A 17,656-nucleotide genomic window follows, 5' to 3' on the forward strand; every position below is an offset into this window, starting at 1 on the left:
TCACGCATCCTCAAAGATATTCTAGGATCTGATGGACCGCTCGATATATGATCATCGACGGAGAGATCATACGTTTCCAGGGGGTCTTCTCACTTTTACCCAGCCAAAAAGCTTCTTATATAACTAAACCCCAAAACTGGAGATAAAGCAGTCTCTTAGAAAAAGCTTTTGTTTTTGCTATTGACATTTTATTAAGCTCATAAAAAATGAGGAATTATAAAAGCACGTACAGCTCCTTTTATGTCATGAACACATCAGAGGAGAGACCTACAGACCTTCCACCCTCTAATATATGATATGCCTTTAAGAATGAAAGCCGGATGTGAAACCATCTCAGAGGGGTACCTGTGTTAGTCTGTAACTTAAAAACAAAACCACCAAGTAATCCTGTAGCACCTTTGAAACTAACAAATTATATATATATATATATATATATATAAATAAAATCATGAGCTTTCATAGGCAAAACCCACTTCTTCTGCTCATCTGAGGAAGTGGGTTTTCCCCATGAAAGCTCATGATACTATATATGTCAAACCAGACACCCAAACTCTTTGCGAGGCACCAGAGATAAATACTTAATCCTTGAAGTCTTTCAATCAAAATCAATGTACAAACATCTTTAAAGTAAACGGCTAAAAACAAACGTCTCGCCCCTTTACCACTCCTTGCTGGTGCATGAAGTCAGACTCAATGTTTTGTAGACATTTCTGCATTAGAAATAGCAGCTCTTTGGTTCCCTTTGGTCATTGGAAGTCCTTAGCAAGTTCAGCGAGCTTGAAGAGTGGATATCACAATACGCTGCAAACCGAGTTGCAGGACTCAGTGTGGAAGGAATGCCAGTTCTTGGCCAGCCTTTCCTTTGTGTGGGCAGGCACAGATGTAATTCAAGTTAGGGTCTGGGATGGCATTGCTTTTCAGGTAGATAATGGCGTACCACTAAGGATCTTTCAGCAAACAGAGGGAAGCAAGGACCCAGTACTTCTAGGCTGACACACAAAGAAAGGCTGTTTGGGAAAAACCTCAAGAGCCATCTTTCTAGGAAAGCAAACACACTTTTTATTCTAGCTTCACCCTTCACCTTTAAGTTTTGCTTCTATCTTCAGTTTAATAAGTTAGTTAATAGAATTTATTATTCACCTTACTAACGAATTCAAAGGAAAACCTGCAGTTGATCATCTTTGCCTTTCTCCCTCTAAGGGGATCCGGGGACTATTTAGTTAGTCCTAGTTTAAAATGATACAATGTTTTAGTGGTGCTGCAAAGAAATGCAAGACTGTCCTTCTGGCATCGAGGGGTGTCACGTTCTGATTCAAATCTCTGTGTGGCACATGGCATCTTGCAGAGAGACTCTAGGTGCCAGCGGTGGGGAATAATCCAGCTCTTCCTTGCTTCAAGAGAAATTCATGGTCATTTAGTGCTGGTTTGGGAGTCCTGGAGATTGAGGTTTTTATCCAGAGAAAGTGTACAACGTGGTGCCTCACACACCACAAACGTGCCTCAGCCCTGAACTGAAAGGACCACACCGGCAGTGCATTCTCCACGGCCAATTCGGTTCTCGCTCAAGACTGAAAACCAGTCACAGTTAACACCGACTGTGGTGAGATTTTTTGATATTACACAGGCCATGGATGGCAACTAGCAATCACCCCTTACCAGACTTACTCCTTACTAGCACATTGGTTTCAGTGGGACTGTTTGTGGTAGTAAGCATTATACTAGGCAAGTGCTTTGGGACTTGGGCTGGCTTTGAAGTGGTGATTAATAGGCAGATGAATTCTAGAACCCATTACCAATCTCAACTCATCCAGATGCGCTGTTGGCTCTTTATTATTGCAATTAAACCTTCATGGCAGCAGAATTTTTTCCTAGTGACATGCCAGGCAAAAAGGAAAGCAGCAATACCATAAAGCAAATTTCCAACACTGATGAAAGTCTCTCAATGATTCTTGATACTGTGTCAGTACAAATTATCTTTTCCCACTGAAACTGTTCATAATTAACGTTTCTGTTCAGTGGGGTAATGGGCGCACACAACCCTCCCCCATGACCGGTCAAGTAATCGACAAAAAGACTGAACTTCACAGAAACTGGATAAAAATCGGACATCACATAGCAAAATCCATAGCTCTTATTGCAATAAACTGTTAATATACCTCTTCCTCTGCCCATTTACATTACGTTGTTTTTAAAAGAAAAGGTTTTGTATTGTTTCAATTGTGAGGTAGGTGGCAGTTTTCATATAAATAGAATTAATAGGAAATTGGTCAGTTATGTCTCCAGTGGGACACACTTAAGTGCTGCACCAGGTACAATATAAGTCAGTCATTAAGACATTAACATAACACGAAACAGGATCCACCAGTTTAAAAGATGAATAGAAAGTCTTGCGGAAGAGAGTTTTGGTTAAGTACCTACAGATGCACTTTCAATCAAAGGGTCAACGGAATTCTGGCTTCAGTTTCCAGACACCTTCACCATTCGGGCTTCGGTGGAAAGTACAGAGATTTCTCAGAAGTTCTCTGAACACACAAGACTGTGCCATTGATAGCTTGGATTCAAACTCCTGCAGTATCTCCTGAGTACTAGCCTCTCCATCCACACGAGCCTGGAATGCTATAAAGTTTCGTACATCCACCAGCAATTCATCATGTTCCGTCGACGTAGGGAGTGGAGCAGAAGCCTGAAGAGTCTCATCACTCTCATTCTCCATCGTTTGTGGTAAAATAAGGTGGTTTCTAGCCCTCATCTTAGCTAACAAAGATGATGAATCTAGTGCACTGGAGGATGATTCTGTTTCTATTTTCCCGTCAAAATGTACATTGGGAGTATTTTTCTTTGCCTTCTCTTTTCTTGTTATATCAGCATCCTGCAAATAAAACATAGATACTGTGGAAAAAGCAGGAGTTTGGGATCTATTGAACTTTTCATGAATTTGCCTGGCATTGCACAAAAGAAAATCAATCAACCTCAACACAGTGCAGGAGTTAACTAAGTGAATTAAAACATATCAGAGTCAATTTGTGCTAATCTCACAACTTGAGTAAGTATGCCAGTGGTTGGCAAGCTAAAACAGAAACTCTATTCTTGAACCAGAGCGAGCACAGAAAGATGAAATGAAAGACTGGTGCCACTGACTAAACTGAGTTTGATGATACATCTTGAAAAAGAAATCAAATCTGTACGGCATTCAAGGACTAAAAAACGTTGGAATTCTACATACAAAGTATGGTCATTATTTATGAGACTACTATTGATATTTATGGCAGATAAGTCAGAATGTTTCAAATAAATCAGCTAATACTCATGTAAAAAATAAAGCAGTACCGGTGCTTGTGCTTTACCTTGCATTTCTTTCCACGAGATGTAGTCGATGAATGAGGGATAAGCAAAGTGGGGTTCCTTTTCTGACCAAACCTACTCCTAAAAACATGCAAGAGAAGTAATGTATTACAATATCTCTCCTAGCTAGGCATTGTAACACTCTGTAGGAACTTTAAGAGCCCCCTCGAAGGATGGTGGACCTCATTGCCCCTTTAGTGATCAATAACTGCAGAAAGTACGGACCGAGAGGTTCACACGCATGGGATGAAATTGTCACTATCAGAGCCCAAAAGCAGTAGGAATCTGTCCAGTACACAAGATAATTTACATTTATAAACATGTTTCATCTACAAACTTCAACCCTCTAGCAGACAATGGAGCAGCAGTTTAATATGCCAATACCACACATGAGGTTGAGATGGGAAGTGAAGTCTTGCTGTGTTAGACTGAAACTGCAAGGGGCATTTTAGATAGCACCGTATAATCCGATATTCACACTAGGCTTTGACACCCAAGCTAATGTGGAATGTGACATGGGACGCATCAGGCGATGAGTCAGGACTTTGGTTTTATGTCCGACTGGAAGATGGTGGGGCAGATCCTGGCACCGAGGCCACCTTCCTGTGCCATTCTAGGAAACTACATTACAAAGTCAGCCCCTGGGTTCCTTGTACCGGACATCCCCTATCCCAATGCAATGAATGTTCTGGGGGCTGGGGCACAGCTAGAGAGCACTGCCCCCCAGGAATGCCTCAATACTCCAGTAACTCCGACAGCAAAGCATCGGTAGCATTAGGTGTTCCTTGCAGGTTTCCCGTCCAAGTACTGATCCAGCTTGAAGCTGGCTTAGCTCGAATGATCACAACCCCAAAATGGGACCTTCATTTATACGGACCCCTCATTCATTCTAATTATATCTTCATCTGGTCTCAACTATATGAGACAAGGGGTAACATTTTCAGAAGTGCCTAAGAGATTTAGGGGCTTAGCTCCCATTTTCCAAAGTGTCCTAGACACCTAATACTGGGAAATAGGACTTATGCACTTTCAAATATTTTATCTGAGAACTGGTATTTCACTACAATTCCTGTAATCAGCCCTGTACCTCCTGTATAGTTTTTGAAGTAAATCCAGAGCAAATAACCGGCACAAAAAGCAGAATAGGAATCCATCTGCATACGAATCTTACTTTAGTCTAGATGGGGCACCAGTCAGAGCACTGTTGCCTGTCCAGGTTGGCACACCAGAAGCTGCTCCCAAACATCGCTGTCGGGAGATCTTTAAGGCTCTCAAGGCATCCTGGGCCACTCGGGTAGCTTCTGCTTCCACTAGCACATAATCTGGATTGGAAGCTTCCATAATAACATCATGCTTCATCACACTGTGTATTCCTAGCAGAGTGTGTTATAAGGGGAAGCAGGAGGAAAGAATGTGTAAGAATTTAAGCAGTGAACTTTTAATTAAAAAAACTTAATTCCTTTTTACACTGACAGTGGAAACATTCAGCATTTCAATACATCCATTGATAACAGAGATACCTATTGTATCAAGTGAATCGAAGTATAACTAACCACTCCGATTGCCATGAGAGGTCAAAATTCATTGAGTCATATTGGCTCTCCCAGTTAGTAAGGTTCCATTGTATTGCTGGATCTTGGCTAACTCCACCTGGGCAACTCCCTCTTCAGTGCAACTCCTAATTAAGCGAAACTCCATTAACTCCTTCAGCTCCAGCATGCACCTCCATACTGCTGTCCCACTTATTTAAAAAACACAAACACAAATGTGCACCTTTCACCAAAGGTTCAACATGTCTCAGAACCCTTTGGACAAAAAGACCTGTGACTCTTCACTGTACGAGGAGTCAATCCGAAATATTTTCCATCAGATCATTTACATTAAAGAAAATGTTCAAAAGTCATCTATTGCACTGTACCTGCTAGCCATTACAACGCTAGAAACCGACCTGCATCCATTTTCTGTATTTTAACCTAACCTGGCATTGTTGTGTAAATGACTAAACAGATTACCTGATTTTTTGAAAAGTTTCTCCAAGACATAATCATCATTCTTCTTTTGTTCTTCCTCCTCTTCTTGGTTGCCCTTTCGGTATTGCTTTTGTTTCATCAGATATGGGATGCGTTCCCCTTCAAATCTGGCACCTTTGTGATGTTTTGGCTTTTTAGAGGTCCCCCTGTGGCTCTCAAGTGCTTGCATAGCTATACCGTGCTTTGTTTTTGAGGTGCATTTGTGAGGATTATTTACCAGCTGTTCATCTTCCAAGTTACCATTCTGTTTCCCCTGGGAGCTGTCTGCCTCACATATGAGACTATGTCTGCTCCCAACAGGTATACTAGATGCCCTATGCATTTCACCAGTTAATGTGGGGTTTGAACACTGCACATTCTCTGAAGTCTGTGCATTCCCTGGCAGTGCTTGGAATACAGACCCCTCAGACGGTCTCATACTTTTCTCCTCCTCTTCAATCAGTGAATCTATATTATTAGTAGCTTGTGTACCATGTTTCACAGAACTGTTTTGGTTGAAAGTTTCCAAGTTTCCTTTGATTTCTCCAACCGGCTCTATTGCTTTAGAAGAATTCATTAAATGGCTTGCTGAGGAGGAATCTGATGGCTTATCGTATTTAGGTGAGTCATGCTCCTTAAGATGCAGATCATGTTTGGAAGCACAATCCAGTGGCTTTTCAGGTTTCCGTTTTAACTGGCGTTTCGGGGCTTGAACATCTGAGCCAGTACCTAATATAGGTATGAACGTAAATATAAATAAGCATTTTGACAGTCTCTTGTACAAAATTTAGATTTCAGTGTAGGTAAAATGATTTTATGTACCTGCAAAAATAGCACTCGTTTCTGTCCCTTGACACCCATCTGGGCTGGTCAGAGTGAAGAGTTCATAAAGATCGTTGGATTTGAAAAAGCGCCTTTGTTTTGGGTCTTTCAACACTCGGTTTGTTAAAAACTGTTTGAAGATTTGTCTGGAAAAACATTAAATAAAATTGTACTGCTTGCATGAAACAATGTCGAGCTATGCTTAAGCACTGAATACAGCCCTCAAGGAGAAAACTTTATCATCATGAATTTTACCCTACAGAACAATTAAGTGGTGGGAGAAAGATGTTTGTTTTACAAAGACAATCTGAGTTAGTAACTTTTAAACAACCCACTAAATTGTTAACCATAAGAATTTATTGCATTCCAGCAATCCCATAACACACTAGGTACCCGCCATCTTGAAGTGTCCTATGAGACTTCATTTATCCTAAGTAGTAAATAACTTCACAGCTAGAGGGTTTTTTCTACATTAAAACTGAACGCCCTGCGTGTGTTTACCACACAACGATCAGGAAGCTCTGTGAAAGACGAGGGCAGTTGTCAAAGTGATAAAGTTTATATAGTATGATGTTGGTTAGAGAGGCCACAAATCACATCAGCAGGGCCACAGCACAGAGTCTGTCTGTTGGTGTGGGATGGACTACCCCCACAGCGGCTGGGGGGGGGGGGGGGGGGAGGCCAGGAGCCATCCAGAGGAACTAAGCAACCAGAAAACTCTACTCAGCAGTGGGAGATCTAGGCTTATAATTAGCATTCATCCACCCCTGTAGTTAGGGCCTTTTTGTGCTACAGTATTCCATGAAATTAGGTCCTGTCAACATCATGAAGGGAAACTGTATTAACAAAATCTGTGTTAAAATGAGGTCTGATTAATATGGTTTTGAACTATAACATAATGCTAACAATACTAATAATAAATGCAAAAAACCCTTAAAAAACAACAATGGTCTATAGCACCTTAGAGATAAACCAAAAAATATATAGATAAATATATAGATGACAAGTCATCTGAAGAAGTGGGTTGTGCTCACGAAAGCTCACGACTAACACGGCTATCCTTCTGCGACTATATTAATGCATAATACTAATACTACTCATACATAATACTAATGTTACTACTAATAAATAATTCTCCCATCTCTCAGAGGACCTCAAAGGAGTTTACATTAATCAATTAAGCTTCAGAAACTCTCACGTGGTTGGTCAGTATTACTTCAATTTCACAGATGGGGAAATTGAGGCAAAGGGAAATAAAGTTGCTTGCTCAAGGCTTGGAGTGAGTCCACCGCAGCATTCTACAAAGAACTGAATTTCTGATGGCTGGTCTGATCCTTAGAGCAGACCCCACTTCCTCTGTGTGGTCAGGGTTATTCAAACTGAACCAGTGTTTGAAGATGGGAAACAAGCCAACTCGCAGCGGAAGCCTGGTGTCTGTGTGGTGAAGCAAATAGCAACTCCTCTCCATAAGTGCTGGTATTGGATTATTTAGAGTGTCTCATTTAGCTGCCTTTTGAAAGAGGATGTTCCCATTGTAAAGAGAAATGTACCTCCAACTGACGTGAAAATATCTAAGTACATTCATTTGGAGTTCACATTAATGGAGCTATTCCAATAGCTGAATGGCAAAACAAGCTAAAAATAGTTTTGATTTAGAAGTGTATATGTTTGAAGGGGTTTGGATGCATTTTAACCATCCATCTGAATGTTAACCAGTTCTTCATGGGATTTACTCATTTTCATATATGGAGTAAGAACCAAATCTATAAAGTCTGGTGAGTGGCTATTCTGTTTTTTATACTATGTATCACATAGCATGCATAATACTAGAAATCTTATTGATTTGAATCTATATTCCTGCAACAGCACTCCCAGGTAAATATCAGATTTGGGGACTCAGGACGTCCGCGTTGTAGTATTTCCTCTGCCATTGGCCCACTGTGCGACCTTGGGGAAATCATTCATCGCTGTTCTTCAGCTCCCCTATATGTAAAGTGGAGACAACCACACTGGCCTCCTCTGCAGTGCTACGAGATCTATAGACAAAAATGCTATGAAAGAGCTAGATATTACTCTTACTATTGCTGCTACTTGCTTGAGTAAAGGTTGCAGACATGATTACATTTTGGGAGGGATATGGAGAAGGCTCTCCAACCTTCCCTTCTCCAGCACTGCTCAGTTATCAATGAACATTGGTCCTACTGACCTGTGGTAAATCTTCTCTTCAATAGTACCTGCAGTAAGGAGCCTGTAAACAGTCACCTGTTTCTTCTGGCCTATTCTCCAAGCACGCTCTCGAGCCTAGAGCATTAAAGAAGTGTTTAGCAGATCACAGCCTCCAAAAGCAAAGGGTCTTATTTGCAGGGAGCTACTGGTATCACTATGTATTTTACATCTACTTTGGAAATTTAACAAATAGCTCAAGTGACTATAATGATCACGCATCTATGCTGACAGGAACAAATCCATATGGGCCAGCTTTCTAGAAAGACAAGACTTTAGTAACCATATCTACAAATTTATGAATAATTTCAACAAGAAAGGCACCAATATATTACTTAACCATGTTTTCCCTTGGGTAAACTTATCCCCAAGAAAGATACATTTCAGAAATCAACTATACTGTATATACATGCATCACAACAGTTTTTAACTCCTCCTTGATTTACCTTGAAGCTGGAAGTTTTTACAATATTTTTTACTCAGAACAACAGGCCACCCAGGGTGCAGGGTGTTTCATAGGGCTGTGCCGATGGTGTAGTGGAGCTACATTTTCCCGTCATTTTCAGATGGGCATAACCCTAACTTGCATTTAAAGATATCCATGGAGAGGCTGAATGTAGTGCTCGTAAATCATATGAACATGCGTGCATTTTGAGATTAAAAATACTGCAGAGTAATTTTATTTAGAAAAGTAGCTATTTTGGAAAAAAAAGAAAGCTGTAGTGCATAAAATAGTACAATCTCAGCATCTAATGGCTTTATACATGGCTTAATTTACAATCAAATAGAAAACAACCATATTGACATGGATGTTTTTAATTATGAGTTTAGGGAATTCAGCTCCCATCTGAACACACGAGAAAGCAGAAGAATTTCAAAGTAGTTTTTGGATGTGTAGGCTACTTTAATATTTGGCCAAAAAACATGTTCAAATTAATTAAACATATAGAGTTTACCTTTAAAACAATGCTATCGTCCCTGAACTTTCCAAAGTCCTATTGCATAACATTAGATAAGAGAACTTTGTCAGATGTATATGGTATAACAAAAACTTGCACTAATGCCAAGTCTACAGCAGACCCAGCAGTTTGGCTTAAGGTACACAATGTCAGCTACGTAGAAAACGTAGCTGGAGTCAGTTTACTGTAAGCCGAGCAGGGCAGCGTCCCCACAGTAGGAGACTGACGAAAGCAAATGCTCTCATCGGCTTTCCTTACACCTTGAAAGAGTGGGAGTACTGGCTGCTGGCAGAAGCACCCTCTAAGTTCAATTTAGCGAGTCTTATCTTGACTTGCTAAATCGAACTCCGGAAGATCGATGGCAGTAGCCTTGATCTTCCACGGAGTGAAGACATGTCTTGAGAGACGAATCCCAGCTAGAGATTCAGATAGCAGTTGATAGTGTTTTGAACATTTATCATTCATCCATTTTGCTTATTAAAGACACTGCTAAGGTGTTCTACTTAGGAACCGCAGTTTACCTCTTGAGGGGAAAAAGGGACAGTTTCTCCTGCCATATGAGAGTGTGAAAGCTACAGAAAAGAGCACCAAACACTCTCAAACACCTGCAACACAGAAATAGAAGCAACTGATCTCTCACTAATTATTTAAAGTAACAAACAGATTACCTCTTTCAATACTTATTTTTATTTTAAACCTAGCTGAGCCAAACCTACCTGTGTGTCTGTACTGGGATTCCAGTCAGGATCATAGATAATAACTCTGTCAGCACCTGTCAGGTTGACACCAATACCACCTACTCGGGTTGTAAGAAGAAAAACAAAGATGGAGGTATCCTGTAATACATGCAACACAAGAGAAAATTTAACAAACACCCCAAACTAGAATGTCTGAAGTACAGCCATGTTCTTGTCACATTAGTTTTCTTGCATGCAGTATGCACTTTTTTGTGTAAAGAAAAGGGGGTTAATTTAGTTTTAATACACACCGTAGAGGTGCAAATCACCATTAATAAACCAGAGACCCAGAAGGCAATCACAACAGACAAGGGTTTCCATAATTTCCCACCACAGGGTTTTTTGCACCTTCCTCGGAAGTGGCTGGTGCTGGTCGCTACTGGAGACAGGATATTGGATGAGACTGCTCATGAAACTGATCCAGTCTGGCAACTGCTGTGTTCCTAAATGACAGGTGCTATGGACGCAGAATGTATTCCCTCTTCATCTCTTCTGGATCCAGTTTACAATCAAATTATTTTTTCAGATGGTTACCTATCAGTCTGGGGGTGTTATAACATCATGCATCACCATTGTCTCTGAGTATCTTCTACGTAAAATGAAGCCTTTGGTGGACTTTTCCCTTTTTAAGGTTAAAAATCTCAGTCTCTGCTTGGCTTTGTTGTTGGTTGGTTTCAGGTCTTCTAATTCATTTTTTGCGGGGGAAGGGGGTTTCAGTGTTAAAAGTGCCATTCTTGCTATGGCAGGCTATTTTTAAGGAAAGGAGGGTTTTGCAAATGTTTACTACAGATGGTCACAGTCAGAGCGAGTATATACCCGTTGTCCACTACATACATACTCAGGGCGGCTAGTCCCTCCTACTGCTTGTGCTGCTGTGGCTATATTCTATTTTTAGTGTGCTAGCTCTCACCGAGCCAGGGGAAGTATAACTCAAGCGGGGAATCACACCCCCAAAAGTGTAGACGTGCCCTTGTCAAGAGTCAAACTAAACACGGAGGTTTCCTTTCACTTGCCAAATGGGGCTATACACCTTTAGTGGAATGCAGAGGAGCAGTGCTACGGTTAGCTCTTGAAACATTTCCTCCCTCCAACTAGGGATTTAAGAGTGTAGTATTTAAATGGGTATCCAATAAGCATGAGCTAATCAGTTACCCAACCAGCTACAGACAGCTCCTGGTCTGGCACCCGAGGAGCCATCTGCCACCTCACGCTGCTGTCTCTATATCAGAGGCAGTAGCACGGGGCAGCAGCCAGCCCCCAGGAGCCGGGTGGTAGGTGGGAGCCATTGTGCCCGGGGAACTAGCTTACAATTTTCAGCGTTTACACAGTTAATTACATGCATTTTAACATCCCTACTTCCAACCAGTATCACTTCATTATCGCCTGAGCTGACTTTGAGCCAGCTGTTCTTCATCTAGAAGCTGATCTCTTGCAAGCATTCTCCTTCTTAATAACAGCAGCAGTTGCCTCAGCGGAGAATGACATATGTTGGTGTTACAAACTCCTGGGATCTTAAGATTGAGCTGTGTATTCTCTGCCTCGTCTTCCCAAGAAACAGTGGTTCTACAGTCAGACTATCACTGCCCTTTCTGCTGGCAATGAATGAGACTAAAATCCAGCTTGACCTTCTATAGCTGTATGGACCCTGCTAGGCTAACAAGTATAAAAGCTTGATTTTGTTAGGTAAGTCAGCAGAAATGACAAAGATGTACTGCAGAGGAAGCGGATACTTGGAGTACACAGCACTGTTTCCTCAATCACTTTTCTGACCATAATCACACTTTAAACGGTCTAAACTTGATTTGTGCTTTCTTTTACAATGAAGCTCTCTTTCTTGTTCTGGCTGGAGCTTTGTTTTAAGAGAGTGCCGAAGTTCAATTTGGGGAAAATGGTGATTTTTTCCATCTTCACACTAAGACAAGCAGTTCTGAATCAATCCTTTCTGGGACCAATTTTTAAATAGACCAGAGTGAATGCTTAAACTCCTCAACTCTGAAATGAGATCAAGTATCAATCATCGACAGGAACATATGGAGATGTTGAAATTCTCACCTGATTGTAACTCATTATGAGTGGCTGTCTGGATGCAATTGTTGTGGTACCATCCATCTTAAGGTAGGAATAGTTTCGGTCTCTCAGAAATACTTCAAGGATCCTCAGCATCTATTATGATAGAAAAGATGTGAATGAAACCCAGGTATGAAGATCAACTGACTATCTGATCAAGGTAAAGCTATTTCTGATATTAATTTGCAATGAAAGGGATAGATCATGCTCTCCTGGGTGAATAGGTGGGTGAACTTATGAAGGCTAAAGACCAGAAAAATAATGAAACACATGAGGTATTTTCCCTGATAGAGCAGACCGAGGAGCAGGACCTCAAAAGACAGATAATCAGGCTGGGATGTGGAACTCTCCTAAGATCCCACAGAGGCAAAGCGAAGTCATGAACTTGTGACCAGGAAAGGGAAGGGGTTCCATGTAGGCCCTTTGAGCCTACAAGGTGGAACAGCTTTGTGTGGGCGCTGCGTGCACATGTGCTGGCAGTAGACGCTCCACATTGGTTACGAAAGATGCCAGGCAGCCATGTAATGAAGGACAGAAAACATCAATATTGACTTATTATCATTATTCCCCAATTTTAGCCTATTTCTGCTCTTCTGTAGGGGAAGCAAGCCAGAGAATGGTTCTCCCCTAGCTGGCCATATCATATTGAGAGGATTACAAGGGATTTTTTGGTCCAGGAGAGGAGATGCTCAACGCCCCACCTCCCTTGGACAAACTGCTGGTCATCTGGGTGCTCTGAACACTTCCTTTGTCACCTCCATACTCCAGAAGGCAGTGAAATATATGGTACATGGCTGAACCAGTTACACATGCCACAGAAACAGTCCTGTTGTACGTGCTTTAATACCTTTTACAATTCAAACATTACTCCTTGCTCTTAAGGAACCCAGTTTTTGGAAAGTACAAGAGTAGCAGAGTAACCATTATCATCAAAAGTCAAGGCTAGAATTTTTATTTTATTTTCAGCTATACTTTCACATCCACAGTAACGTACACCCCAAATGGACACACCATTACATTTACAGAGACACTGGAGGAGAGAAGCTAACATCACACCACCCCAGAAAGAAGCAGGACAGTAGCTTGTTGCTTTGGAACATTCCGTATGGAGAACAGGACAAGAAAAATCAGAAAAACATGCAGGTCAGAACAATGCATCTAGACAAGGCAATTTATAATCATTCTTTGTTCCTGAGGATTCATAAGATTCATAGATTCCAAGATCAGAAGGGACTATTAACATTTTCTTTGACCTCTCTGTCCTGAGCACAGGCCCCAGAAATTCTCCAAAATACCTAGGGCAGCTCTTTTAGAAAATACACATCTGATTTTGATTTAAAAACTGGTAGTGATGGAGAATCCACTGTGACCCTTGGTAAATTGTTCCAATGGGTAATTACTCTGTTATAAATGTGTGCCTTATTTCCAGTCTCAATTTGTCCATCTTCAACTTCCAGCCATATTAGACCTTTCCCTAATAGACTGAAGAGTCCATTATTAAGTATGTTCTCCAATTTATCAACATCCTTCTTGAACGGTGGATACCAGAGCAGGAGACAGTATTAGAGGAAGAATAACCTCTCTGCTCCTTCTCAAGATTCCCATTTGTACACACCACGATCACAATAGCTTTTTTGGCCACAGAATCACCTGTCCTCTCCATTATTTAACACTCTCCAATTTTTTAAAATATGCGCATACACACATCTGAATCACCGTAATTTATTTATGTAGGTTTTTCCCCCAGATTCAATAATAAAAATAATGTTCAGCTATCTCCATTCCTTACTGGACCTAAACAAAACAGAAACACAAATAAGGTGCTTGGCATGTTGTCTTTTTTTTCCTTTGTGTTTCTTTTGGGGTTGCTTTTTTAAAAATTTTTATTAAAGACATGCTGGTACTGAGTTTGCTGTGAAAAGTGGTATTAACAAACAGACAAATATCACTTTTCACAGCAGACTTACTCAGCTGCAATAAGCCCAGAGACAAATTAAGCAATTAAGTCTATATAGGGAAGTGCGTGCAGAGGCAGCTCAAGGCCGGGGTGATGGATGGTGGTAGCCTGGTTGGTGAGCTTGAAGCCAGAGCCCTCTACCTCAGGGCCAGGGAACGTAGCTTGGGCACCATGGTTGGAGTCTGCCACCCAACACCTCACGGCTACAGCCCAACCCCGGCAAGACGATGAACTTACTGACTGCCTGCTCCCTCCAGCTTCTGTGTTTCCAGAAAGAGTCAAGGCCCAGCCACAGCTGATGGCTTTAGGGGAGAAGCAACTGCTTTGCCCTCCTCTCCCCAATCACTGCCAGGAGGCTGTGGTTGCAAGAAGAGCCCCTGGCGGCTGGCTACATGTGGCCATGGAGCAGTTGAGACACACTGCCCTAAAGGTCTCTCCCCTGGAAACACTGTTCAATGAGAATCCCTCATTTACAGTTACATTTTGAGACCGATCGGTCAGTTTTTACTCCATTGTATGAGTTCCATGGTAATTGTATACCGTTCTAGCTTTTTATCAAACTGTCATGCGGTAGCAAGTCAAACCCCTTACAGAAGTCAAAGTATATTAGGTCAATACAATTACCTTTATCAAAGTTGTGATCTCATAAAAATAGCTTGGCACTGTATGCAAAGAAAAACCTTTAAAAAAGTGGTAGGAGAATTGGAAGCTGAAATTTTCATTTACTCGTTTGACTAAAATATGAAGTACAAGAAAGATACCGCGTCAAACTTTCAAACAGTAAGAATGCCCCTCGAACAGCCAAAAAACTCAAGACAATTCTGAGAGAATTAAAGTCATGGCCAGGAATCAGTCACTGAATCAGAAATAGACTCATTGGGCTCGTCTACACTGGCCCCTTTTCCGAAAGGGGCATGGTAATTTCAGAGATCGTAATAGGGAAATCCGCGGGGGATTTAAATATCCCCCGCGGCATTTAAATAAAAATGTCCGCCGCTTTTTTCCGGCTTTTAGAAAAGCCGGAAAAGAGCATCTACACTGGCCCCGATCCTCTGGAAAAAGCGCCCTTTTCCGGAGGATCTTATTCCTACTTCAAAGGGCGCTTTTTCCGGAGGATCGGGGCCAGTGTAGACGCTTTTTTCCGGCTTTTCTAAAAGCCGGAAAAAAGCGGCGGACATTTTTATTTAAATGCCGCGGGGGATATTTAAATCCCCCGCGGATTTCCCTATTACGATCTCTGAAATTACCATGCCCCTTTCGGAAAAGGGGCCAGTGTAGACGTAGCCCTAGTGTACAGGGCACCGTGAAGCCCTATCATAAACAGTTATCTGTACTGTGCTACTGTGCCAAATTCCACTCCCAGTTACACCCCAATGTAAATCTAGAATTACTCCACTGGTTTCCAAAGGGCCTCTTTATATGTCTTAACTGATAGCAATATTTGGGTCCATATATTTCACTTGGGCAATACGAGAATACCATAGCATGCTAATAAAACTTATGGAGTTGAAATGTATTGAAATTTGTCTTCCCTTTACTGAACATCTAAGAAACAAAGGAATTTCCCACTTTTCAGGATAACTGGAATTTTGTTATTCTAATCATCCAAATAACTTAGTTTCTAGAGATGTCTTTTTAGATCACACCCACACACCCCTAATCTGATGGAGGTTTGGTTTTCTGAACTGCAGTTAATACAGAACTGTAAAATGTTGGTTAGATGTTCTTACCTGTCTCGACTGGGTAAATAGCAGCACTCTGTGACCTTGCTTGTGCCATATTTTCAGCAAGGACTCTACCACTATCATTTTTCCAGAACGTTTCCAGTATCCAAAATTATCTGCTTCTTCTAACTCATCATCTGGCACACCTTTCAAAAGCTTGGGACCACCAGAAAAGAGGTCAGGGTGGTTGCATATTTTTCTCAAGGCTACAAGTCCAGAGAAAATCTACAGAATAAAAGAGAGAGTGTCTTTTTCTTGCACATTTTTCACTCTACCATGGGTTACATTTAAGAGAGACTACTGGACCAAACTAATAATCACTGAGCAGATGAATACTGTTGCTTTGCATTTTTACACCGACAGACTTTTAATCCCATTTCAGTAAATGGCATTACACATCTTATTTAATACAGTGGCCAATGACATACTGTGTTATTTGAGAACCCATTTTGGTGATAATGTTACAAAAATTCTAAAACAATTTCTGCATTCATGTAATTCATAATTAGCTGTAGCTGCACATTACACAGTATTCCAATAAAGAAATTAAAAATATGTCACCTGCTAAAGGCTGCTATACATGCAGCTGGGCTTGTAAATCAAATACAGATTATTTCCGTGCTTCTGTGCACAGGCTGAATCCTAACTGATTTGTTTATACTAATTGACCTAAGAATGAAAAAAAACAAACCTCAGGGAGAAAAGTTAAACTTATTATTGAATTGGTTCATTTTTATTTAATCATACAATGAATTTCTCTCCCCTGAAAGTTGGTGCAAAGTCCTAAGTAATGTTTTCATTAAAAAAAAAAAAAACCTCACAATTTTCCTAGCTTCAGGAGAAAAAGTAGACAGAATATTGAAAATCTGTTTGAGGTAAAAATGCACAAATGCTAAGAGATAATATGAAGATGTGGAGAAAGTTTTTCATGTTGGCAACTACAACTACTAGAACTCAGAGTTGGGTTGACTCAAGATGTTTGAAGAAAACATGGGTGAAGTGCTGTTAATGACCGCTGTTTACATCACTGCATTAGACGGATTCTTTTCAATTATTCATTAGACATTTTAAATACCATATGTATAATCCCTTCTCTCCATGCTGAAAAAACTGTAGTTGCAAAAAAACAAGTGCCCCAGCACGGTACTGTTGAGTGAGTCAGAACACCAAATCAATCTTTTAGAGGCCTAAAGAAGTGTCAAACAATATGTGCAAACCTTTAGAGATTTAGGTTCTAGATAAATATTAAGATATGATGCAGATAAAAACCCACTTATGAACATTTCAGTTATATGCATTCTTCTGTCTACTACTCAGAATAACAAAAGCTGAAATTTGAAATAGCTCCCTCCGAAAGAAGGCAATAAGTCAGAAGGAGCACAAGGTCTAATTATAGCTAGGAGAAATTTTTCAGAATAAATAGTTTATTTGTGGAAAAATACAGTTTCAGGTTAACAAACTATTAATGAATGTGTGTCACACTTGTCAAATGCTTTCAGCTAAGTTAAAAAAGTCTAAATGTCTCAGTAATGTCAAATCAAAATGTTGTTTCTACCTAAAAAAATGTCATTTTCATTTCATGCATTTTGACAAAAGTAGTAAAAAGATTCACAAAAAAGCCAGAAGAGGTAGAGATGGTGGGTTTCCTCTCTTATAAAAAAAGGCTTTTGATTTTTGGTTTTAATTGACAAACATGGATAGAACACATCTCTGCTACAACCAAAAACAAACAAAAAGGTGTTTGGTTAAATAATACACCAAAAAAAATCAGGATTAGTTAATTGTTCCTACAGGCTTGTCTACACTAAGCAGTAAG

At 40.6% G+C, this 17,656-nt stretch overlaps 1 protein-coding gene across 2 annotated transcripts in view; it reads right to left on the reverse strand.

Moving 5' to 3' along the window:
• Positions 1-1,814: 1,814 nt before the first annotated feature.
• Positions 1,815-17,656, reverse strand: part of ERCC6 (ERCC excision repair 6, chromatin remodeling factor) — a 66,618-nt gene continuing 50,776 nt past the window's right edge. For both annotated transcript variants that reach the window (XM_089780039.1, XM_075934669.2), the window contains 9 exons: positions 15,847-16,065; positions 12,145-12,255; positions 10,072-10,191; positions 8,380-8,474; positions 6,174-6,319; positions 5,355-6,080; positions 4,514-4,715; positions 3,345-3,423; positions 1,815-2,869 (listed from right to left, as the gene is read on the reverse strand). In XM_089780039.1, the coding sequence (XP_089636165.1) occupies positions 2,441-2,869; positions 3,345-3,423; positions 4,514-4,715; positions 5,355-6,080; positions 6,174-6,319; positions 8,380-8,474; positions 10,072-10,191; positions 12,145-12,255; positions 15,847-16,065 (2,127 nt within the window). In that variant the 3' untranslated portion in view covers positions 1,815-2,440. The remainder of the gene's footprint in view (positions 2,870-3,344; positions 3,424-4,513; positions 4,716-5,354; positions 6,081-6,173; positions 6,320-8,379; positions 8,475-10,071; positions 10,192-12,144; positions 12,256-15,846; positions 16,066-17,656) is intronic.

The sequence above is a fragment of the Pelodiscus sinensis genome, chromosome 8, assembly GCF_052426305.1.
Source record: "Pelodiscus sinensis isolate ZL-2025 chromosome 8, ASM5242630v1, whole genome shotgun sequence".
Lineage (NCBI taxonomy): Eukaryota > Metazoa > Chordata > Testudines > Trionychidae > Pelodiscus > Pelodiscus sinensis.